We start from the raw sequence: 25438 nt of genomic DNA, 5'->3' as shown, positions 1-25438 counted from the left end.
AAGATACTTTTAAAGCAAAGGGGTTTATTTCTAGAGGAATAGAATTGAAAAGCAGGAAATTTGTATTAAACTTGTATAGCAGTTTGGTTAGACCACATTTGGAGCACTGTTCTGGTCTCTATATTGCAAAAGGTATATGTAGAGATATTGGAGAAAGTGCAAAGCAGATTTACCAGGGTGATCTCTAAACAGGGAGGGTACAATAATCAGGAGAGGCTGAACAGCTGGGGCTTTTTCCTCTATAAACAAGGCCAAGGGGTGACCTGATGGAGGTCTTTAAAATTGTAAAAAGGGTTTGATAGTTTAGATGCAGACAAATGTTTCCACTTGTGAGGAAAAGCAAAACTATGGGCCATAAATATAAGATGATGGCAAATAAACGCAATAAAATAATCAAGAGAAACTTTTTTTACCCAGAGTGGTGAGAATGTGGAACATGCTACTACATCAAGTATTTGAGGCAACTAGCATAGATGCCTTTAAGATGAAATGAGATGAACACATGAGGCAGAATGGAAAGGAAGGATATGTTGATACATTGAAATTAAGTAAATTTGGAGGAGTTTGTGTGGAGTATAAACACCTGCTCAGACTAGTTGAACCCGTTTCTGTGCTGCGAAATCTCTAATTCCATGAAATATATACCAAACATGAGCAAGACAATTTTACAGCTACACCATCTGAAAAGAGCAGCTATTACCTCAAGAGTTCTTTACCTAAAGAACTAATAGGCTTCAACATTTCAGGTAGCATACTCTACCCACCATCTGGAGGAATAAGCTGAAAAAGGTAGTTAAATATTGTACAGAAGGATGGGAATATAGGCAGGATCTTACTGATGATTGGTCAGGCTATTTTGTTTGTAATAGATCAGTAGATGTTGATATTATAGCTGCTGATTGGTCAACTGTGCAGAATGGATGGTAACATGTTTCTTGAGTAAGGGTAGCCAAATGTCACTGATGAGAGGGCCACTCTTGGGCGATGGTGTGGGTTTGGTAAATCTCCATGGCCTCCCTGATGTGTTTTGTATGCCATTGTGTGTTACATGAGTTAAGTCTAGGGTTGAACCATTGGAAGAGATGATTATTAAGATGACCATGTTTGATGATAGCTGACTTGTCTCATTCACCTAGTTTGAAGCAGTTTGAATCTAGAGTGCAGGCCTACCAGTTCTTCTAAGGAACTCTTTTTAAGGTAACAGCTGCTGTTTTCAGAGCAAATTTTACATGGTGTAGCCATAGAATCACCTTACTCAATGGTACTGCTCTCACCATGAAAACTTTCAGACAACCTTGATATACCACACACTTAATTACAACATAAATTGTAATCTATATATTTCATGTTGTGCATTTTACTTTTTTATGTCATTTGTTTCTTTCAAGGACTAGGGATTTGTTTGTGGGAGTGGGGTCGGGAATGCAGGAAATATCTGTGGAAAGGTGAAAAAGCATCTGTTGTGAGCTTCGAGTTAGGAAGCTCATAAGTACAGACAGGAGATCTGGACATAGATATGAATGTTCTACCATGATTACAAAATGGCAACATGAGTGCCAGTTTGGTCAGAGGGCATAAGTTTGATTCCTGTTTTGGTTTTGTTTTGTGGATACGTTCAGTTCCATTTTCATTACAGGGTAGTCAAAGGATTCCTCCCTTGTTTTGGAGATCTTGGTCCACAGTTGTCTCTGCTCATCAATTAGACCCATTGGACTATGGTAACTGTAGAAGCCAAATTCCATTTTTAATACAGGGGTACAGGATTTTACCATTCTGGGGTTCTGTCCATTTTACCATGAGAATCACAAATCAGTGGCCTTGTACTCTAGTAGCCAAGCTCCTTATGTGAATCAAGTGCCCAAAATATCATCTTGGTATAAGTGCCAACCTGGCTAAGTTGGCAGCACTTTGGGTCAGAATGTTGTAGGCTCAAGTCCCACGCTCAGACTTGACGTAATCTATATTGACACTTCGATGCTGCATTATTAGCGGTGCTGTCATTTGAATGCATTGTTAAACTGAGCTCTGCTTGTTCAAGTGCATATAATAGATCACTGAGCAGTATTTGACAAAGAGCAGGACAAATTATCACTTGGTAGTACAGAACTTGAGAATTGCTGAAAAAAGTGACATGCCATCAAAGCTTTTCATCTTGCACTCATCAGGACAGATTCGCAAGAATATCAAATCTCCAAGGGAACAACAATTTATACTGCATGGGACAAGGGTTGGCAAGTCAACTTTGGTTGAGGTGTTGCCATGGAAAATACTTCAAGGAACTATTACCTCTATGCTTTTGATTAATTCAAAAATGGTACAATGCCTAGGTATGTTCCGTTTGCCTAAAGTAGACAGGTCCCTGCATATGGATATAAATAGCTACTAGCATTCTTGGTACTCTTGTGTCTGTCCTGATTAGTATAAGATGAAAAGCTTCAACAACATCTCTTACTTCAGCAATACGAAGGGTCGTTAAGAAAGGCTAAAGTTCAGATTTGTTCCGAAGCCCGCATTATAAAGCTTTAACTGCCCTTCACACAGCTCAGCCCTCCCACTGAGAATGTTACATTGCTCCTGTTTATTTTCCAAGTGATGCTATTCCAGTCATCTATGCCAATGCTCCCTGTCTACTCTTGGAGTTAACAAACGTTGTCAGCCCTAGCAAATACATCTCCCATTTGGATGACATTTTAGCTAAATACTATTCCCCTTTAATTGTTTATATTACAGAACCACTTATGGAGAACCAATTCTAAAATACCCCAGACAGCTGGTGTCATTGCAGGTTCATAGCGGCAGTCAAATGAAAGGTAGCAATCTGCAATCGCATACCTGTGTTTTGAACTGGTCCTGAGGTTTAAAGATCATACAACTCAGCGATCAGGAAATGTGCCATCATCCAGGAAAGTCAACAGATGTTTGACTCTGCTGATACCATTTCTGTTTGCTGCCACCACATGGTGGACATGAAGACTGGAGGAATGATGCTATGGACATGTTCACATCCTTTGCCAGTCATGTGTGTTTGTTTGATGAACATGCAAGCTAATGTCAAAAAAGGGACTAATTCCTGCCAGAGGCATTCTGCTGGTGATGAGGGCTCACCCAGCTGAATGGAAATAATTGGTCTTAAGTGCATGTATTTTGCTCTGTTACCAGGATAGACTAAATGGCTTGAAATGTTGCTGAGAATGCCTCAATGTCTCTTGTTTGCCCATTGGGGACGAAGGGGAAGGAATAAGAAATTTGGGACTGAAATGGAGGGAGGGAAGAGAATTTGTTCCATAGCCTTGCTTTAAAGACAAAATAACTCAGCTTTAGAGAAGTGTGAGTAGTTATAAAAAGTTTTTTAGGAACAGCTTGGACTTACTTTGTTATGATGAGATTGTAAGCAAGAAACCAAGCAAATGTCTTTTTATTTGTGCCTGATTGTTGAACTTAGGGCACTATCCTTAGAATGAATCTACAACGAGAATATTTTTAATATTACACATGGTTTACTAAGAACTTTACAGAAAGAAGATACTCAGTGTACAATGATATAAAGCCAATTTGGGAAATGAACTGAACTGCACATTTTGAATTTTCTATGAAGAATCCTTGTTGAAATTATCAATTGGAGAGCAGAGAAATCACTTAACAGTTTCTACCTCAGATTGTCTTAAAGGGGCACTGTTTCCATTGAAAGTTTTTTTTAGCAGATCTGTTACTCAAGAATGCGAAGAACCAGAAGTTTCACTGAGATGTTGCACCCAGGTGATTGGAAGAAACACATCTCAATCATCTGTTGCATGTTGACAAACAAATCATGGGTATTTAGCAAACATTATTTTCAGAATGGAAAGTGCCCCTTTAAAAACCCAAGCCTGTTCCAGGAGCATTAGTCAAGATCAGATGGTGGCTGTCTCCAACTCGTTTTATGTCAATCAAGTTGTTTCATTTCCACACAATGACTGTCTCCAGATTAATTAGACTGAGAATCTGCTTCTTCCTGTTAAGGCCTCGTTGTGTTCGTTTACTGATATAACTCCTATTGGCTAACTGATATTGTGCTAGTTTGAACCTGTTTTCTGTATTCCTGACACAGTAGGCAAAGGAGAGTAATTTATCGCCTGTGGCTGAGGCAAAGAATGTATCTGCTCTAGGATTCTATCTGAATGCCTTGTGTTCTCTGCCCTGGTTGCTGTGTATGTTAGTATTGTCAGGTATTTGTTTTTTTATATATATACATATATGCCTGCTTCCCGGGCTAAGCTGTGTTGAATGTAAACATCATGTGTTGCTTTCCTTGCAGCTTCTTTTCTAGGCTTTTTAAAAAATTAACTAATTGGGGCAACACTAATGTACTACAATATCAACAAACGTGAAGCCAACGTGGCTATTCCTGTCTAGAGTGGTGGGATCTCTTCTGCCATTAGTCAGGTTTTGGTTGAGTTGGGATCTGCTGTCTAGTGTGGAGATTTTATTGATTAATGGAGTGCAAAAGTTTAGACTGACTTCCTGCATTTGCTGAAATTGGCCCACTTTACTCAGCCCATTGATGGGACGCAGGTTTTCGTTGCAATGCAGTAAGATTGAAGTGCAGTTACCTCAGGAAGACCCCCTATGTTCTTTGACAGTCTACCTATGATATAAGTACCTGTAAAGGCTGGAAGTAGTGCTGGAACAAGGCTTATTCCTTGAGTAATGGGAAAACTTGACATCCTGTAAGTAACAAGGTTTAACTGTTTTGCAACTCTGATTTTAAATGAAGATTATTTCTACATCAGGTAAGGGTTTTATTCTTTCCCTTTCTTCATTCTTTGATTGAAAGTATTGATTTACAAGATCTGGTTCTGTAAGTGCCATGGTACTTTGCTTGTTTGTTCAAGGTAAGTGACCCCAGGTAATTGAAGCCTGGGGTGGCAGTTACCCTAAGCTGGATTCTGAACTTGTTAAACTGCCTTGTATGTAGTTCTAGTGATGAACTGTGGGTGATGTTCCCTCAATAGGTTAGAGGCTGAATTGTAGTGCACACCTGCGCTACCATGATAACTTAGCACAGAGCAGGAACAGAGCATGCAATCTTTCAGTTGTGTATGACTCAACCACACACACTGCCATTGGGGGGAGAATGGAAGTGGTTCTCCAAGGCAAACACCTGTTTCCTTAAATGTTTTCCTTTTACGATACTTTTAAAATATTCTCAGCGTACTTCTATATTCATTTCCTTAAATGTTTCTCTTTACGATCCTTTTAAAATATTCTGTGTACTTCCATATTTTTCTTTAAACTAGAAGTAGGGGGGGATGGAAGGGTAAAACTCCAAGAAGTATGACTAATGGGAAACAAAGCAGCAGGTTAACGGCGGGGGGGGGGTGGTGGTGGGTGGGGTAGGTGGATTCAACTTCATGGAATATTATGAAAAAACTGAAAAGAATGGAGAGCCCAGGAGAGGCTATTAAAGTCTCCAGAACACAAAATAGGACAGAGTGTTTGGAAAGGGCTAGGAATCTAACTTCAAGCACATCAGATAAAGGGACGACAATGAGAAAGGGGACGGGAATTACAGGACTGTAGGTGTTGTATCTAAATGCACACAGTATACGAAATAAGGTAAATGAACTTGTGGCAAAGATTGAAATTGGCAGGTATGATGTGATGGGCATTACGGAGACATGGCTGCAAGGGGATCAGGACTGGGAGCTAAATATCCAAGGATATACATCCTATCGAAAAGATAGGCAGGTTGGCAGAGGGGGTGGGGTTACTTTGTTAGTAAGAAATGAAATTAAATCGATAGCAAGAAATGATGTAGGGTCAGATGATGTAGAATCTGTGTGGGTAGAGTTGAGGAACTGCAAAGGTACAAAAACCATAATGGGATTTATGTACAGGCCCCCAAACAGTAGTCAGGGTGTGGGGCACAAGATACACCAGGAGATAGAAAAGGTGTGTAAGAAAGGCAAGGTTACAGTGATCATGGGGGATTTCAATATGCAGGTAGACTGGGAAAATCAGGTTGGTAGTGGATCCCAAGAAAAGGAATTTGTGGAATGTGTACGAGATGGCTTTTTGGAGCAGCTTGTGGTGGAGCCCACTAGGGAACAGGCAATTCTAGATTTAATGATGTGTAATGAGGCAGATTTGATAAGGGAACTTAAGGTGAAGGAACCCTTAGGAGGAAGTGACCATAATATGGTAGAATTTACCCTGCAATTTGAGAGGAAAAAGCTGGAATCAGATGTAACAGTATTACAGTTGAATAAAGGCAACTACAGAGACATGAGGGAAGAGCTGGCCAGAATTGACTGGGAGATGAGCCTAGCAGGAAAGACAGTGGAACAGCAATGGCAGGAGTTTTTGGGAGTAATTTGGGAGACACCAGCAAAAATTCTTCCCTAGGAAGAAGAAGCATACTAAAGGGAGGATGAGGCAACCATGGCTGACAAGGGAAGTCAGGGACAGCATAAAAGCTAAAGAGAAAGCATACAATGCGGCAAAGAGCAGTGGGAAACCAGGGGATTGGGAAGCCGACAAAGACCAACAGAGGACAACTAAAAAAGAAATGAGGGAGAAGATTAAATATGAGGGTAAACTAGCCAGTAATATAAAAAGATTGCAAGAGTTTTTTTAGATATATAAAGGGTAAGAGAGAGGCAAAAGTGGATATTGGGCGGCTGGAAAATTACACTGGAAAAGTGGTAGTGGGAAACAAAGCAATGGCAGAGGAACTGATAGGTACTTTGCGTCAGTCAGAAGGTGCTAGGAAAACTGAAAGGTCTGAAGGTGGATAAATCACCTGGAACAGATGGATTACACCCCAGAGTTCTGAAGGAGATAGCTGAAGAGATAGTGAAGGAGTTAGTGGTGATCTTTCAGGAATCACTCGAGTCAGGGAGGGTCCCAGAGGACTGGAAAATCGCTAATGTAACCCCCCCCCCCCCCCCCGTTTAACAAGGGAGTGAGGCAAAAGACGGGAAATTACAGGCCGATTAGCCTGACCTTGGTAGTTGATAAGATTTTAGAAGATTAAGGATGAGATTTCAGAATACTTGGAAGTGCATGGTAAAATCGGACAAAGTCAGCATGGTTTCATCAAGGGGAGGTCATGCTTGACAAATCTGTTAGAATTCTTTGAGGAGGTAACGAGTAGGTTATCCAAAGGAGAGCCAATGGATGTTATCTACTTGGACTTCCAGAAGGCCTTTGACAAGGTGCCATACAGGAGGCTGTTCAGTAAGATAAGAGCCCATGGTGTTAGAGGCAAGGTACTAGCATGGATAGAAGATTGGCTGTCTGGCAGGAGGCAGAGAGTACGGATAAGGGGTCCTTCTCAGGATGGCGGCCGGTGACTAGTAGAGTTCCGCAGGGGTCAGTGTTGGGACCACAACTTTTCACTTTATACATTAATGATCTAGATGAAGGAACTGAGGGCATCCTGGCTAAGTTTGCAGATGATACAAAGATAGGTGGAGGGACAGGTAGTTTTGAGGAGGTGGGGAGGCTGCAGAAGGGTTTGGACAGGTTGGGAGAATGGGCAAAGAAGTGGCAGATGGAATACAACATGGGGAAGTGTGAGGTCATGCAGTTTGGAAGGAAGAATAGAGGCATAGACTATTTTCTAAATGGGGAGAGAATTCAGAAATCTGGAGTGCAAAGGGACTTGGGAGTCCTAGTCCAGGATTCTCTTAAGGTTAACTTGCAGGTTGAGTCGGTAGTTAGGAAGGCAAATGCAATGTTGGCATTTATTTCGAGAGGACTAGAATATAAAAGCAAGGATGTGCTGCTGAGGCTTTATAAGGCTCTGGTCAGACCACATTTAGACTATTGTGAGCAATTTTGGGCCCCGTATCTCAGGAAGGATGTGCTGGCCCTGGAGAGGGTCCAGAGGAGGTTCAGGAGAATGATCCCAGGAACGAAAGGCTTAACATATGAGGAACATTTGAGGACTCTGGATCTATACTCGATGGAGTTTAGAAGGATGAGGGGAGGATCTGATTGAAACTCACAGAATACTGAAAGGCCTGGATAGAGTGGACATGGGGAAGATGTTTCCATTAGTAGGAGAGACTAGGACCCGAGGGCACAGCCTCAGAGTAAAGGGAAGACCTTTTAGAACAGAGATGTGGAGAAACTTCTTTAGCCAGAGAGTAGTGAATCTATGGAATTCATTGCCACAGAAGGCTGTGGAGGCCAGGTCATTGGGTGTATTTAAGACTGAGATAGATAGGATCTTGATTGGTAAGGAGATCAAAGGTTACGGGGGGAAGGTGGGAGAATGAGGTTGAGAATGGCCTAATTTCTGCTCCTATGTCTTATGGTCTTATATTCACTGAAATAAAAACATTGTCAGCGTACTTCTATATTCACTGATATTTACTTTAAATTCATTTATGGTCCAGGTGATGAAATCTCTCAAGCTGCACTAAAAGTGAAAACAAATCGATGTGACTTATAATTGTTTTGCCTTTGTGATTTCTGACCTCTTACTAACTCTAACTGTAATGCCTTGGGTATTTTAATTGTCATTGTAATTGGGTAGGATGAGGTAGTTTGTTCAAACTGCAGCCCCCAACTTCTAGCAACCTAATCCTCGAAGCCCATCAACTCAGCCCTCCAGCTTGCTTGTTTGTTGGGAATGTTTGAATTTGGGATGTTTATGGGCTGCTCTTGGCACTGCTCCCTCATTGCTGCTAAATCCTGACTTAAAACCAGCAATTACTGTTTAAAATTTGCAAGTTGAGAATTTTTAATGGGAGTGTGGCCCATTATGGGGTGCGCACAAACAAAAAGTTTGGGCACCTTTTATGTTGGGTTTGATAATTAAAATTGCCTGTGTATTTTGTAGTGATAAAACAGAATCTTGTCTTGAACTGGGTAATCTTTTTTATATGGATTGTATTTAAGATGGGTTTGTTTCTCCATAATCATTGAAGTTAACGAGCTCTGAATAGGAAATATCCAAAACTTTGCTTTCTCTCTGGAGTGTGCTGACCAGTGGCAGTTTCAGAGTTAATGGGGCCCTGTGTGCAACTTTGCTTTCAGACCCAGCCAAGAAAAGGGGCACGCTCTCTTCCCTCCCCACCTGAGGTAGTGCAGCACTCCCTCAATACCAACCCTCTGACAATGCAGCAAGTGTCGGCTCAGGTCCTGGGCCTCCAGTCTCCTTGAGGGGAGCTTGAATCCAGAACTTTCGGACACAAGTGAGGGAGAAGCGCTCGCCACTGAATGGTAAGCAGCTGAAAGGAAGGGAAGGGCTTCCATTTCTATACAGCCTTTTACCATCTCAGGACATGAAAAAGCCCTTCCCAGATAATGAATCTCTTTAGCGGGCAGTCACCTATTGTAATGCAGCAACGAATGCATGTACAGCAAGATCTCTCAATTAGCAGTGGGTTAAATGCTGGATAGCTTCAGAAAACAGTGATGTAGTAAAGCCATTTCCCCTCAACTGTTGCGCATTCTTCATCTCTACTCTAGGTGCTCAACCAGCCTGGAAAGAAATCACTGGAACATTTGTGTTCGCTGTGTCAATTTTGCCTGGCACAGAATTTTTTAAAAAATTAATTCACAGGATGTGGTTGTCACTGGCTGGGCCAGCATTTATTGCCCATCCCTAATTGCCCTTGAAAAGATGGTGGTAACCTGGTGAGGGGAACTTCCAGGTGGTGGTGTTCCCATCTATCTGGTGCGTTTGTCATTCTAGATTGTAATGGTTGTGGGTTTGAAAAGTGCTGTCTAAGGAGCGTTGGTGAACTCCTGTCGTGCACCTTTTAGATGATACAGCTGCTGCCACTGTGTATTGGTGGTGGAGGGAGTGAATGTCCGTTGATGGGGTGCCAGTCAAGTGGGCTGCTTTGTCCTGGATGGTGTCAAGCTTCTTGTGTTGTGGGAGCTGCACTCATCCAGGAAAGTGGAGAGTATCCTTCACACTCCTGGGTTGTGTTTTGTAGATGGTGGACAGGCTTTGGGGAGTCATGAGGTGGGATTTGCAGGATTCCTAGCCTCTGACCTTCTCTTGTAGCCACAGTATCTTGATGGCTAGTCCAATTCTATTTCTGTTTAATGGTAACCCCCAGGAAGTTAGGATTCAGTGATGGTAATGCCATTGAATGTCAAGGGGCGATGATTAGATTCCCTCTTGTTGGAGATGGTCATTGCCTGGCACTTGTGTGGCATGAATGTGTCACTTGTCAACCCAAGCCTGGATATTGTCTGGGTCTTGCTGAATTTGGACTTGGACTGCTGCAGTATCTGAGAAGTCGCAAATGGTGCTGAACATCATGCAATCATCAGCAAACATCCCACTTCTGACCTTGTGATGGAAGGAAGCAGCTGAGGATGGTTTGGCTAAGGACATGACCCTGGGGAACTCCTGCAGTGATGTCCTGGAGCTGAGAGATGACTGACCTCCAACAACCACAACCATCTTCCTTTGTGCTTGTAATGATTTCAACCAATGGAGAGTTTTCCCACTGACTCCAGTTTTGCTAGAGCTCCTTGATGCCACACAGTCAAATGTTGCCGTGATGTCAAGGGAAGTCACTCTCACCTCACCTCGGGAGTTCAGCTCTTTTGTCCATGTTTGGGCCAAGGCTGTAATGAGATCAGGAGCTGTGTGGCCCTGGCAGAACCTAAACTGGACAGCAGTGAGCAGGTTACTGCTAAGCAAGTGCTACTTGATAACACTGTTACTTTACTGATGATTGAGAATAGACTGATGGGGTGATAATTGGCTGGGTTGGATTTGTCCAGCTTTTTTGTGTACAGGACATAACCTGGGCAATTTTCCACATAGCTGGGTAGATGCCAGTGTTGTAGCTGTACTGGAGCAGCTTGGCTAGGGGCGTGGCAAGTTCTGGAGCACAAATCTTCAGTACTATTGCTGGAATATTGTCAGGGCCCATGGCCTTTTGCCATATACAGTGTCTTCAGCTGTTTCTTTATCATGGAGTGAATTGAATTGGCTGAAGTTTGGCATCTGTAATGCTGGAGGCCTCAGGATATAAGCAGATGCTGAGGATGCAGTGGTTTTGGACAGTGAGGCTATGATGCTACCTACTGGTCATAGCCAGTGACTACATCATTACCTGTTTACATGGGGAATTCACATTATCACTGCCCACATTGATATTTGTATCAGAATTACAGAATTGTGGGTCTTGCAGTACAGGTCTTCACCCAGTCAAGACTTAGAGCTTTTTTCAAAGCGCCTACAAACTTAATCCAGCAGTTTCTCCAGCACCCTGTAAATTTGTCCACTTCAAGTATATAAGTACATTTTTTTTATCAAGTTCCTATGCTTCAGGCGTCCATTCAGACAGTTCCAGTTCACAACGCTCTGAAAATAATCATCTCTCCCTCTGGCTTTTGACCCAATTGAACAGTTCCTTCTCCAATATTGGTGCCAGAATGTAGTCCCCTATGTGCAAGTGCTTCCTGTACTGACATGTAACTATATGTAGAATCATTTTAAGGTGATTGAGTTGGAGAGATGACCAAAGGCATAATGAAAGAAATGGGCTTTGAGGAAGCATTTAAGGATGGAGAGAAGTTTGCCATGGTATAGGAGATCCTGAAGAGTCATAGTGCAGAGGAGGTGGTGAAGTCTTCAACCATTGGTGTAGTATGGAAGGGCAGAAGATGAATGGCAGTTCTAACCCTGAATAACTGGGGTAATAAGTCCAGAAGTTGAGCTGACCAAGGTTGCAGATGTACCATTTTTTTTTAAACAAGGTAAGGATGAAGATTTTGAAATTGAACAGAGAGCCAGTAAAGGATACGAATCATTGAGGTGATGAGCGAGACTTGATATGGGATACATGGACAACGAAGACTTGGGTAGCTTCAGAGCAAGAGTTTGGGAAGTTGAGCCCTTTAATGAGCATGAGTGTGAGGTAGAAGCAAAGACAGCTGGAATAGATCTGGAAAAAGATGGTCTTGTTTAACATTAAAGTTATCCTCTGAAGTGCAGCAGACAAGTGAGATTGTATTGTTCAGTTCACTTGGAACTCCTCACCAGAAAGAGATGGTGATGAAAGAGGAATTTGAGGTACCCTTGTATAATGGGACATGTTGAACAAATTTGTACTGTTTCTCCTTCATTCTCTTAAACCAAATATCTATTCACTGAATTCTGCTGGTGGTTGTTTCAGCTGACCCTTGTTTCTGTTTTATTGTACCAGATGAATATTCCACACCAGCCGTGATGGGCCAGGCAGCAGTGAGTTCAGGACAGTGCTCAAACAATCCAGAAGCCATTAAAGACATCCTGATCTCTGTGCTGGAAACCTTTGATGGCTTCAGTCCACTTTCTACAGAGAACTATACGGCGAATGCAAGGCTTTCTTCATTGACTGTGTTCCAAGATAGAGATGCAGAGAAGATTTGGGACAGTCACAGTGAAGATAATGATCAGCAGCAAGGTGTTGGGATTCCGATGACAGCCTCCAAAGATGGTTCATGCAGCAGCAACTTATCGCTGTCTCTCTCACCTGAAAAGTCCTCTAGCCTAGTATTTAATCCCTTCAGTAAACTTTTCTCCTCTGTAGCTTCCAGGTGCATGAGTGTCACTGGGGTGTCACCTGTGCTGTCTAAGGTCAATTCACCATATTATGAACGCTCTCAATCTGATCCAATCATCCATTCAGGTAAAAGAAGTTGGTGTGAACGATATCAAAAGGCAGGTTGTCCCTTTTTTTAGAATAAGATTTTTCAATTGGCATAGAGGGTAAAATATGATTAGCAGCATAATGCAGTTGGACTGAATGGCTCATTTAATAATTTCATGCGGTAATGTTTAATTTTCTTGTGTTGTATTGTTTCTCTTTCTCTCCAGTAGCATTGCACTGAAATTTGTCATTTATCCTTGATCGTTGGTGGTTATTCCTTTCATATTTTATAATATGACCCTCGTGTTTCACTTTATAATATGACCCTCCATGTATGACACTTTCTGAACTGCATTGAATGTTTTCCCAAGGTACGATGGGCCTATGCAGGCATTTCGTTAAATCCCATCACTAGTAGACATTTGGTCAATCAACAACTGAATTTCTCATGAAGTAATGTTTAAGATTGTGGTATTAATTCCCTTTATTAAACAGCATTTCATTTTAATAAAAGTGCTGCTAAGCAATTGCCTTACTTACAAAGGTTTAACAGGTTAATGCTGTAATAAAACTGCCACATTTTGAATAGTTAAGAGCACCAAACTATTGGGATGAATTCACCACTTCATTAGGTTGCACAGCAATTTGCATTAGTTGTGTCGTCTCAGCATAACAGGGCTGCAAGGACAGTAATATCCAGTTCTCAAATATTAGTTTTCATTCACCTGGCATCACTGTTCCCTACAGGTGGATCACTCATACCAAGGGAGCAGCCAATGGATGGCCTTCATTTTGAGTTTTTACTGTTTTTATGAAGCCAGCAGTATTATAATCACCTATAATAAACACAGGAAACGCTGGAGAAACTCAGCAAGTCTGGCAGCATTGGTGGGGAGAGAAAGAGTTAACGTTTCGAGTCAGTATAACTTTTCTTTGGAGCTAAGTTAATGAGCCATCTATTCTAAGCCTGCAGATAACTTAAGGTAAAACTCTTTTTTTGGGAGGGAGCTGTAGTGAGGGTTGGAAGAATTTATCTACTTGGATCTCTGCACCAGTTTCAACTATTGTAAGTGACGCAGAGAAGTGAAGCACTTTCACACTTTCTGATTATTGTTTGAATATGGATACCAGGGAGACTGGCAGGTTATGCACAAGGCATAATTGTGGGCACTGCTGCCTTATAAACGAAATTATGTTGGGATGTCATCTGAAGTTGTGACTTGTCTGTTGCATTTTTAAGGTGGTTCAGGCAAACAATTTGTTTAATTTCCCTTCAATTTCTCCCCTTCCCCATTTTGCAATTTAATTTAAGATGTCATTGTCTTTCCACAGAGAAAGCACGGTGTTGCCTGAATAACAGACCAGAAACTATTGTGTATACAAGTTATCTCTCCAATCCTAGTTTCAGTGCAAGCAGGGCTCAGGAAAGGGTAAGATATATTCCACAACACTGGTTTGATCTTAGTTCCACTTTCACAAGATTTATCTTTTTGTTTGTTCAACCAGCCCCTTCTGCCTTTGAAACCTTTGCTTTGGTGCAATTGAGTTGGTTTTATTTGGGATTCCTGGGTCAATCTGACATGCTACTCAAGTAGTGTTGATGAAAGGAATGCAAGTAATATGTTGATTATATAAATGAGAGAGTTGACAATTGATTAGTCTGTTAAAATTGTAGATACTCTATTTCACTAACATTGTGATCTGTACTGGGGACTTCCTTTTTTTACTGCGGACGTGCTGATGAGGAATGTGTAACCCATGATTGCAAGAGGACATGAAGGTTGCCTTTGTGGGTAAAGAAAGATCTATATGAAGTATATATTGGTGGGAAGTGGGGGGTGCAGGAAGGAAGGTCATAGCAAATGGGCTTCTCGGATTTACATATCAGGAATGTGATATAAATGCAAACTAGTGATTTTAAATTTGTTGAAGGTATCAGTTGGACTCATGTTTGAATATTGCCTGCAGTTCTAATGGCATATGAAAAGAGAACAGTGAAGATTTACTAGAATGACACTGACTAGTTGGGAAAGACTCAAAACAAATAAGGGGCGTAGATGCAGGATTATCACTGTGAGCAATTCTTAGCATAACTTCATTTTTTTCCCCCTTTTTGGGGAATAGTGGGGAGTTGGTGATGGTGGAAGGATTCTCTGGCTGGCTATCAACCCATTGAACTCTATCATGAATGCTCCTTCCACGGCCAGCAAGTTCAACGTGGGACTTAAACCCAGAGTTTCTGGCCCAGAAGTAAGGACAATACCACTGCCACAAGAACTCCTCTTTTTAATAGAAAATAAAAGCTTTTTTCATTGGAACAGAAATTATATGATGGGTCCAATAGGGGTTTTTAAATATTGTCAAGTTTTTTGATGTGGGGTGGAGGGAGAAGGTCACTGGATGGTTTCTATTTTTTTCATCTATAATTCTAAAGGTTGTGTAGTTGGCTAATCAAATGTGGATGCAAGATTACCACTGAAGGAGAAAAAGAGAAGTAGGATTCTTTGAGTCACTAGAATATGGAACAGCTGACAACTGAAGCTGAAACTAAAATGAAGAATTGTCTAAGTTTCAAATGATCAAGAAGGACTGAAATAATCTGTGGGTTCTTCTCTCTGGAAGACCGAAGTGACCTGTTTTTTAAAATCCTGAAGTTTGGGGTTGATGTAGAGCAGACGTGTTCATTTATGATTGAATCCAAAACTGGGGGGACATGAATGAGTCACTTGAGTTCAAGAGCGGTTTCTTTAAATAGTGAGAATGTGGAACTCACTACCACACTGAGTAGTTGTGGAAAATTGAGCTGCATTTGAGGGGAAACATGAAGAAAGAAATGTTGATTGGGTATTATGACACAGCTGATGGTAAAGGCTGAGTTGTTGTCATGAAGTTATTAATGTATATAATATTATTGGAAAATATTTTTCTTTTTGAATTAAAAGTTTAGCCTGTGGGTGTGTCTTAATTGGATTAAAGCCAGCTAGTCTTGGTGCTTTATGTGCTAGTTTTGAGATGTAAGAGAGGTAGAGTGCGTTTGTATTTTTTTTTGAATAGAGCATTCAAACTGTGGGGTGAAATCTGGTGCCTAGCTAGCAGAGCCCAAGTATTGTTTATATTACTAACTAAATTGTACTATAAAATAGGTTTTAGTTAGAGGCTGGTGATACAATGAGAATTTACATTTGTGCTAGTTATAACTTCAGTTTCGTATGTACAGAGCAGAGGCATGTAACATCAAAGCAGCTGTAAGCCTACAACCATTTCCACAGGATCCAAAATGAAAGGAACCTCGTTTTGAATTTGTAAGGTGCAAATGCTTTAGCTGGTGTCTGGTTAAACTGGTGGTCTGATTCCTGAATTTATTGTTGCATTTCAAACATAACACTTAAAATTATAGGTTATGATAGTTGTTTCGAGATTCCCTCTGGGATTTGAACAACTGTTAGACAGACTTTTGGTAAAGCTGAGTTATTTAAAAATCCTAGAGGGAAACTTTTAAACAACTGTCATAACCCCTTACATCTTCTAACAATAACATCCTTTCATCCTACCAGTTTTATTAGTAAGCTGAAAAAGTTGCTTGGCATCTTCTAGCTGGGTGTAAGATTTCACCTGCAGTCTAGAATGGTTTCTTTTAACAAATGCATGTTCATACTTCTTACGTTTATCTAATTAACATATCAAAACTACCATACATCAAAGCATCCAGACTAGCTGGGTTTAATCCAATTAAGACAAGAGTTCTAGTGGGGTCAGTGTCTACTTATGATATTGGAAATTATTTTTATCATCTTGACTTTGGATGAGCTGCAGGAAGAAGCTTGTGTGGAGCATTAACACTGGAATTGGCCTGTTGTATCATATGGCCTGTTTCTGTGTTAAGTAGTAAATATCAAGGGACACTGGGGAAGTGAAATGGGAGGAGAGAAGATGGCTTCAGTTGGAAGGAACAGGGAGGAAGATTTCAGGAGTTGGACCAGTTTTTTTTAAAGCTTGCAAATGATGGATTTCCCCAGTTCCACATATACCTTTGTCACTTGCTCAGATTCCTAAAGACACTTTTTGTGGTTGAGTTGTGTCACATCTGTCATTTACAGCAGCAGAGATGCATCTCAATCAGGCAAACTGTTCTATCCTTTTTTGTTTTTAAGACATGGCAAGCAAGTCTGTGTGTCATGGCCTTGGTAGTCCCCAGGATTTGTCTAAAAAGGCAGCAATGGGGATGTCTGAAATACTTGCGAGTTTGATGAAGGTTCTGTTAGGACTGGGCAGAAGTCTGAGTGGTACAATATGCTCAGGACTGGACTTGCAGCTTGCTCTTTTGAAATGGTGCTGATCGAAGTTGTGGGTGCAATAATTTTAAAAAGTAATGTGCTTAAATAAGATTAAATATGTGTTTAATGAAAAATGTACTTTTTCAAAAAAAATTACTTTTTTTGAAGACCATTTTTTATTTAAAAAATTCTTGAGAACACATTAATCTAATTGATTTCAGTGTTGACAGATTGCTGAATTTTAATCTTGCCCTTGAGCACTTTCTACTATTTGCCCTCTGTGATAGGGGTAAGACAATTCCTTGTTTTGTTATTCCAGGCTGGTGTGGTATGGCATGTCAGTCCCAGCCACCATTTATCATGTATTAATTTCTTCCATGTATTTGTAAGAAAGTCCCTAAGAACTGGAGCTGCTCTTCCTCTTATGATGTGAGAATAGGTACTTCCTTCACATTGAGGTAGAAGATGGCATAACCCCTAACATTTGCTGTAACACAGTATGATTTGTAAATGTCCATTAAAGGGTAGAAAGGTGTACATATGCCAATACCACTGAGTCCCTGAAAGGGAAGGTCCTTCCTTCGCCTATCTTTTCACTTGACCACCATTTTAAAAAGTTATACTAGCAATTGCCTTTTATTTTGGGGGTGGGTGGGAGGGAGAGAGGAGGGCGGAAGGTGGTGTTGGGGTGGTAGGGTTAAGGATAAAGGGCATTTCTGTTTTAGGCTCATTATTAGACTCAGCCTCTCATGAATCCAGTAAAGTTGTTTCTTCTGATTACAGGAGAACACACACCTTGTTGTTGCTGATATGGTAATCGCTGCACTAGAGAACGTGAAAAGCAATATGTATGAAGAAGCAGAGCTTGTGGAAGATAGCCTGACCATTATCCACACACCAGTAGATGACATGGGCACTTTTATTAAAAAGGAGGCACATTCTGACTCCGTGAACTCTGTTGATAGTGGTTATGAATGTAAGTGCGGAGCTGCCTTGTGCTGCTTATTGCTTGAATCAAAACGGATGGCTATTGTTGATACAAATTCTAGAAACAATGACAATTTTTTCATGGCACTTGAATTATGCACACGATGAAGAAACGGAATGCCACTTGGTTTTTAAGCACAATTTACAGAGCAAAATTAACTTGTCCTGGGAATCCTTACAGCACATTGGGAATCCTATCACCTCCTTCCCAGAATGGGTTTAAGACCTCCTGTGGTAGAGCAAAATAAATATTTGAAGATCTGTTGTACTTGTAGTTTATTTGTATAAGGTGGTAAATACTACTTATTTAGCTGATTTTTCACTGGTCAATCTCAGCACAGAAATGCTTATGAAATAAACTGAGAGCTGGCAATCTATCTTGATGTTCAAACTGGGATCTATTCTAGTGACTATCCACTTTCCAACAAACTCTCTGCCTCTCTTCCAGTGAGGATTGAGACCTTAACTGGACATGGAATTTTAACTGATCCCATGGCTAAATCTTGTCTGTCTAAACCAGTTTATTATTGATTCCCTGGGCTTGTTCTGAATCTCCACAACTTTGAATTTAGTATCTTATCATGTGGAGCTTTTTTGTCATGGGGATTACCTCAATCCATTTGGGTTGTCACTCCTGCATGTTTTACCTTTTTAAAGATTCTATTTGGCTTTCACCCTAAATATTGTTGAACACGTTCTCTTAATCTATTTCCTTTTCATGTCCTCATTTACTCATTTCAGAATTATGCACTAGAATCCAGGTCTTGGATATTTGATTCCTGAATCATGTTCAACTTTATCATTTGAGGTGACTGTCCCCCAGGGGACACTACAATTTGCAGTTCCTGGGTCATTATTGACGGACAAGATGAATGTTGCTGCTTGTGATTTTTTTTTTCTTTGACTCACTTGATCAAGAAGCAGTCATGCATTACCTCTGCCAGCTCTGACTAATCTACTTCATATTCCCAGTTTATGGTTGGGTTATTGTGAAGTTCCCACAAGAGCAGTGGGAAGCCAGGGGATTGGGAAGCCTACAAAGACCAATAGAGGACAACTAAAAAAGAAATAAGGAGGGAGAAGATTAAATATGAGGGTAAACTAGCCAGTAATATAAAACAAGATTGCAAGAGTTTTTTTAGATATATAAAGGGTAACAGAGAGGCAAAAGTGGACATTGGACCACTGGAAAATTACGCTGGAGAAATGGTAGTGGGGAACAAAGAAATGGCGGAGAAATTGAATAGGTACTTTGCGTCAGTCTTCACGATGGAAGACCTGAGTAACATCCCCAAAGTTCAAGAGAGTCCGGGCCCGGGAGGGGCGACGGGGCAGAGGTGAGTATGGTGGCCATTACCAAGGTGAAGGCGGATTAATCAGCTGGATCAGATGGATTATGCCCCAGAGTTCTGAAGGAGATAGCTGAAGAGATAGTGGAGGCGTTAGTGGTAATCTTTTCAGGAATCACTTGAGTCAGGGAGGGTCCCAGAGGACTGGAAAATCGCTAATGTAACCCCCCCCCCTGTTTAACAAGGGAATGAGGCAAAAGATGGGAAATTACAGGCCAATTAGCCTGACCTCGGTCGTTGGTAAGATTTTAGAGTCCATTATTAAGGATGAGATTTCAGAATATTTGGAAGTGCATGGTTTCATCAAGGGGAGGTCATGTTTGACAAATCTGTTAGAATTCTTTGAGGAGGTAACGAGTAGGTTATCCAAAGGAGAGCCAATGGATGTTATCTACTTGGACTTCCAGAAGGCCTTTGACAAGGTGCCACACAGGAGGCTGCTCAGTAAGATAAGAGCCCATGGTGTTAGAGGCAAGGTACTAGCATGGATAGAAGATTGGCTGTCTGGCAGGAGGCAGAGAGTGGGGATAAGGGGGTCCTTCTCAGGATGGCGGCCGGTAACTAGTGGAGTTCCGCAGGGATCAGTGTTGGGACCACAACTTTTCACTTTATACATTAATGATCTAGATGAAGGAACTGAGGGCATCCTGGCTAAGTTTGCAGATGATACAAAGATAGGTGGAGGGACAGAAGGAGGTGGGGAGGCTGCAGAAGGGTTTGGACAGGTTAGGAGAATGGGCAAAGAAGTGGCAGATGGAATACAACGTGGGGAAGTGTGAGGTCATGCACTTTGGTAGGAAGAATCGAGGCATAGATTATTTTCTAAATGGGGAGAGAATTCAGAAATCTGGAGTGCAAAGGGACTTGGGAGTCCTAGTCCAGGATTCTCTTAAAGTTAACTTGCAGGTTGAGTCGGTAGTTAGGAATGCAAATGCAATGTTGGCATTTATTTTGAGAGGACTAGAATATAAAAGCAGGGATGTGCTGCTGAGGCTTTATAAGGCTCTGGTCAGACCACAATTGGAATATTGTGAGCAATTTTGGGCCCCGTATCTCAGGAAGGATGTGCTGGCCCTGGAGAGGGTCCAGAGAATGATCCCAGGAATGAAAGGCTTAACATATCAGGAACGTTTGAGGACTCTGGGTCTATACTCGATGGAGTTGAGAAGGATGAGGGGGGATCTGATTGAGATTTACAGAATACTGAAAAGCCTGGATAGAGTGGACGCGTGGGGAAGATGTTTCCATTAGTAGGAGAGACTAGGATCCGAGGGCACAGCCTCAGAGTAAAGGGAAGACCTTTTAGAACAGAGATGAGGAGAAACTTCTTTAGTCAGAGTGGTGAATCTATGGAATTCATTGCCACAGAAGGCTGTGGAGGCCAGGTCATTGAGTGTATTTAAGACAGAGATAGATTCTTGATTGGTAAGGAGATCAAAGGTTACGGGGAGAATGGAGTTGAGAAACTTATCAGCTATGATTGAATGGCGGAGCAGACTCGATGGGCCGAATGGCCTAATTTCTGCTCCTATGTCTTATGGTCTTCCCCATTAAATAGTTTTCCTGTTATCTCATAACCTCCTGATCTCTGGAGAAAATGCAGTGCAATCTCTAGCATCTAACCTCCCCCAACCCCTACAGCCCCCTATGTGACAGCTTTGACTTAATATTTGTTGTCTTAAGTTTGTCGTCTCTCTCTGTTCCTAGTTTCTGGTTTGTCTATACCAATCTGATGGCATTCTCCCCTACAACCTGTCTTACCTGTCTTGTTTTAGACCCTAAGATAAAAGCAAAAAACTGCGGATGCTGGAAATCCAAAACAAAAATACCTGGAAAAACTCAGCAGGTCTGGCAGCATCTGCGGAGAGGAACACAGTTAACGTCGAGTCCGAATGACTCTTCAACAGAACTAAGTAAAAATAGAAGAGGTGAAATATTTCACCCCTCTTCTATTTTTACTTAGTTCTGTTGAAGAGTCATTCGGACTCGAAACGTTAACTGTGTTCCTCTCCGCAGATGCTGCCAGACCTGCTGAGTTTTTCCAGGTGTTTTTGTTTTGTCTTAGACTGTTTCCTTTACTTCCTCAGTCACTGTGTAGGTGAAATGACTTTTTGTTGCAGTCTATGTTCCTCACTTAGTTTTTAAATGTATCCTGTCTCATACCAGTCCTTTATTCAGAAAGGACTATCCATTATTTATGAAGGCAGCATTGTTCTGTTAATGACTCATTTATCTCTTTTGATAGTTTACAAAATAATAAATGAAGGTGGAAGGAAGTTATCAGTGTTAATTTTAATTCAAATGTGGGAATAGGTCAAAGGACATGTCTTCAAATGAGCAAAAGGCAACTTAAAGACTAATAAGATCTTTATGCAGCAAGGGACCAAAACGTAGAATGTACTTCAGGTCCATTGAAGGTGAATACCCCTGGATGCATTCAGAAATGAATACTGCAGTGGGGGAGGGGAGGATGTTTCTGAATGAAGGAGTTAAGATTAACCAAATGGTCTTATTTGTCAGGAAGGTTGGAAATTGTAGAACGTTTGGTGAGCTCTTTGTTCTGGGGTTAAATTACCTTGTGGAGACTCAGAAGTGATAGGTCAATAGACCCAACTAATATATCATTCCTGTTTTATAGGTGGCTCTACAACCCAGTTGGATGATTCCTCTGATGTTGGCTCCAAATTCCTATGTGAAGACAGACAAAATGGTGATGATGCTGCTGTTGGTGGTGCTGGTGACGATGATGATTATGATGATTTTGTGATAATAGGTACAGGTGTCAGAATAGACCTAGCTTATAAATCTTTCACCTCAATTAGCAAAATCGGGGAAGGGGATCATTTTGAAATTACCTGGAAAGGTTGGTGGAGGGGGGGTTGGTGGGGTTGCGCATTAGGGAAGAGATATTTTCTCTACTTCCTGTTTTTAAGAGTGACTTGTGTAAGCTGCAATTTCAACTTCTGCATTTTGACTGTAGAAGAGGGTCCTGAGATCAGTTCTATGAAAACATACACTGTACAATACATGAGATCAGATTTGCATATTGACAATGTAAAAGTACTTAACCTATAAATGTGTACTCAACTATAAACTTGTGCATCTCCCATCACTACACTAGATAATTTGAACAAGGCCAGTATTTTGGGGCTAACAGTGTTGGATCGACAGCACTTCTAGTTCTGGGGTTAATTATTCTGTGAAGGGACATCATGTTGAGCCTGCAGTTAGTGGACTGCTCATAGTGTAAAAGCAACCTAAAAACAACCTTGTCAGTCAGTCACCTCTGTTTGTCTGTAAGTAATAGGGTCAAGATTTTTTTTGACATTGTCTGTACTAGATTTATCTTTTTGCAAACTTGGGAATGTTTACTAGGCAAGTAGTGTTATGTAGGGCATACTCCACAGATGCTAAGTTGGAACTGCTGATTGTGTTCCTAGGGTGAGTTTATTTTGGTAGATAACTGACTTTAGTTATCAGTCCTGATGGCGACATTGAAAATCTATAGTGTAAATCAGTAGACTTCAAATAAGAGTTTGTGTTTCCAGTAAAATACCCCTTGCTTTCATTTACATTTTTGTGTTACAAGCTAACATGAGACCCATTAAGTTAATTTGTTTCAATGGCCATCCATGGTTTACTTTGTGCTTGAGTTGTGTTTAAGTTTTGTATAATATTTTTCTACCATTTGAGGAGGGACAGAAAGCAATGCTATCTTGTTTGACATTTTCTTAACATTTTTTCAATTACAGAATTTGATGACCTGGTTTTTGGTTCTGATGGCCCCTTAAAGTCGATAGAAAGGTAAAGGTTTTCTCAATGTGTTTGACACTTTGTTCAATGTTCCTTCTCTGGCCAGTCCCACGTTTTAAAAACCATTGTAAAGTCAAGAGTTCCAAAGGCTGCAATATCTTTGAGTGTATTTGAGATCTTTTTTGTGGCTAACTCTTAGTTAAGAGGGTATACTGATACCATCATTCACTACTCCTGGATACTCTCTTGGCTTCACTGCTTCATGCAAGTTACAATGCAATTGTTTTCTTTTTATGATAATGAGGTGAGATGCCTCACTTCAGCAAATTCTAGGCCATCCTGTTCTTGAACCAACAAGTGGATACCATCGAGATGAGGATAAGATCTATTTCGTTGGGTGTCTAGAACTTAACAGCTAGGCCAATCAGCAGTGATGTTGGGAAGGATGGTGGAAATCTGGAACTCTCTTCAAAAAGCTAAGGCTAAGCATCAAATGAAAATATCCACAGATTTTTTTCTGTATGGCAAGGATATTAAGGGATCTGGAACACTCAAGCAGGCAAATGGAGTTAAGATAACAGTTTAGCCATGATTTAATTGAACGGTGAGAGGAGATGAATAGCATCCTCCTTCCTATGTTGTAATCTTGTACAATGGACTGTCGGTAAAGGAGAATTTTCTCTTTTGGGAGTTATTGACTCTTGTGGTACAGTGTTTGAATACCAACAATTTTTAAAAAAAAAAATGTTAACTTTCTGCATTTGTGAAGAATTTTTCACCAGTTGGCAGCTGGGCAGTTCTGATGAAAGGTCTTTGACCTGAAATGTTAATGTCTGTCTGTCCCCCAAACCACGCCCCCCCACCTCAATCACCCCCTCCATCCCTCCTCAGATGCTGCCAAACATGCTGAGTATTTCTAGCCTTTCCTGTTTTCATCTATTATAGGTAGACAGGAAGTGTGAATTAGGTCTAAATGCACATTTCTAAAAAATATACCAAGATGTGTATGAAACTTAAACATCCTTTTAAAGGGAGGGAAATGGAAGAATGCTTCCAAATCGGGAAGATAACTTTTGTACTGTTATGTTTACGGGGGTCTGACCTGAGTTTCAGAACCTCTTCCATTGCATATTTCAAACTTTTCCCCTCAGAAGGCTAAGTATGGCTTGAGTTTTATCTGCTATTTGTTCCATCCCTGCAGAGAATGTATAAAGCAGCTCATTATATTGAAATGCTCCATGTAAAAATAAAAACTGACTTGCATAGCAGCCCTTGGTATTTTTTTTAAGTGTCACCCTATAACCTTGTGTTATTCCTAACAATCTTGTTTGCAGCGCATAACAATGGTTTTTAAAGTGCAGGTACTTTTTTTGTGTTTCAGACACTGTTTATCTGCTGAATATTTGGCTCGCCGACTATTTAAATCGTTCAGGACAATATGGTTGCCCCCGGAGACTGAAGTACATCACCTTGACATGGTGGAGAAGGTGCTGGATAAAGTACGTAGTTAATATGTTGAAATATCTTTCTTTCCTTAGAACATCTGTTCCAGTCCATGCATTAGCTAATGTGCATGATTTGAATGAGATTTTTTTTCCCTTTTGGAAAAACAAGGAGAAAAACACTTGCATTTAAATAGGACCTTTCATGATCCAAGCCAACACTTTAACAACCATAAAATGTTGTCTCTAATGTCAGAAATGCAGCAGTCAATTTATGCACAGTTTAAGGTTCCACAAAGAGCAATGTGATAACTGGAATGTTTGTTGGTTGAGGGATAAATACTGACCAGAAAACTGGGGGAACTCATAGAAACATAAAAATAGGAGCAGGTCATTCAGCTCTTCGAGCCTGCTCCACCATTCGATATGATCAAAGCTGATCCTCTATCTCAATGTCATACTTCTGCTCCCTCCCTATACCCCTTGATGCCTTTGGAGTCTAGAAATCTATCTATTTCCTTCTCAAATATATATTGTGACTGAGCCTCCATAGCCCTCTGTGGTAGAGAATTCCACAATTTCACCAGCCTCTGAGTGAAGAAGTTTCTCATCTCTGTCCTAAAGGGTCTACCCTATATCCTGATCTAGACCCCCTAGCCAGAGGAAATGTCCAGCCCTGTCAGTATTTTTATACGCTTCAACCCTTTAAATTTTTTTTACCAGAACTGGTAACTTCACACTTGTCCACTTTATACTGCATCTGACATGTATTTGCCCACTTACTCAACTTGTCTAAATTGCCTTGAAGCCTCTTTAAATCCACCTGACCACTCACATTCCCATGTAGTCTTGTTGTCAGCAAACCTGGAAATATTACATTTAGTTCCCTCATCCAAATCGTTGATATATATTGTGAATGTCAGGGGCCCGAGCGCTAATCCCTGCCATACCCCTCTAGTCACCACTTGCCATTCTGAAAAAGACCCACTTATTTCTACTGTTCCCTGTCTACTAAACAATTCTCAATCCATGTCAATATA

The 25438-nt window shown here is 40.9% G+C and overlaps 1 protein-coding gene across 3 annotated transcripts in view; it reads left to right on the top strand.

Annotated features, from left to right (window-relative positions):
* rubcnl (rubicon like autophagy enhancer) overlaps positions 1–25438 on the top strand; it is a 63878-nt gene that overhangs the window by 12711 nt on the left and 25729 nt on the right. For 2 of the 3 annotated variants that reach the window (XM_041212010.1, XM_041212007.1), the window contains 6 exons: positions 12168–12632; positions 13926–14023; positions 17651–17843; positions 21842–21976; positions 22956–23007; positions 24338–24455. In XM_041212010.1, coding sequence (XP_041067944.1) covers positions 12191–12632; positions 13926–14023; positions 17651–17843; positions 21842–21976; positions 22956–23007; positions 24338–24455 — 1038 coding nt within the window. In that variant the 5' untranslated portion in view covers positions 12168–12190. The remainder of the gene's footprint in view (positions 1–12167; positions 12633–13925; positions 14024–17650; positions 17844–21841; positions 21977–22955; positions 23008–24337; positions 24456–25438) is intronic. The other variant, XM_041212009.1, reaches the window with a different exon arrangement.

The sequence above is a fragment of the Carcharodon carcharias genome, chromosome 18, assembly GCF_017639515.1.
Source record: "Carcharodon carcharias isolate sCarCar2 chromosome 18, sCarCar2.pri, whole genome shotgun sequence".
Classification (NCBI taxonomy): Eukaryota; Metazoa; Chordata; class Chondrichthyes; order Lamniformes; family Lamnidae; genus Carcharodon; species Carcharodon carcharias.
The sequence above is the reverse complement of the archived record's forward strand: the minus strand, read 5'-3'. Positions and strand labels throughout refer to the sequence as shown.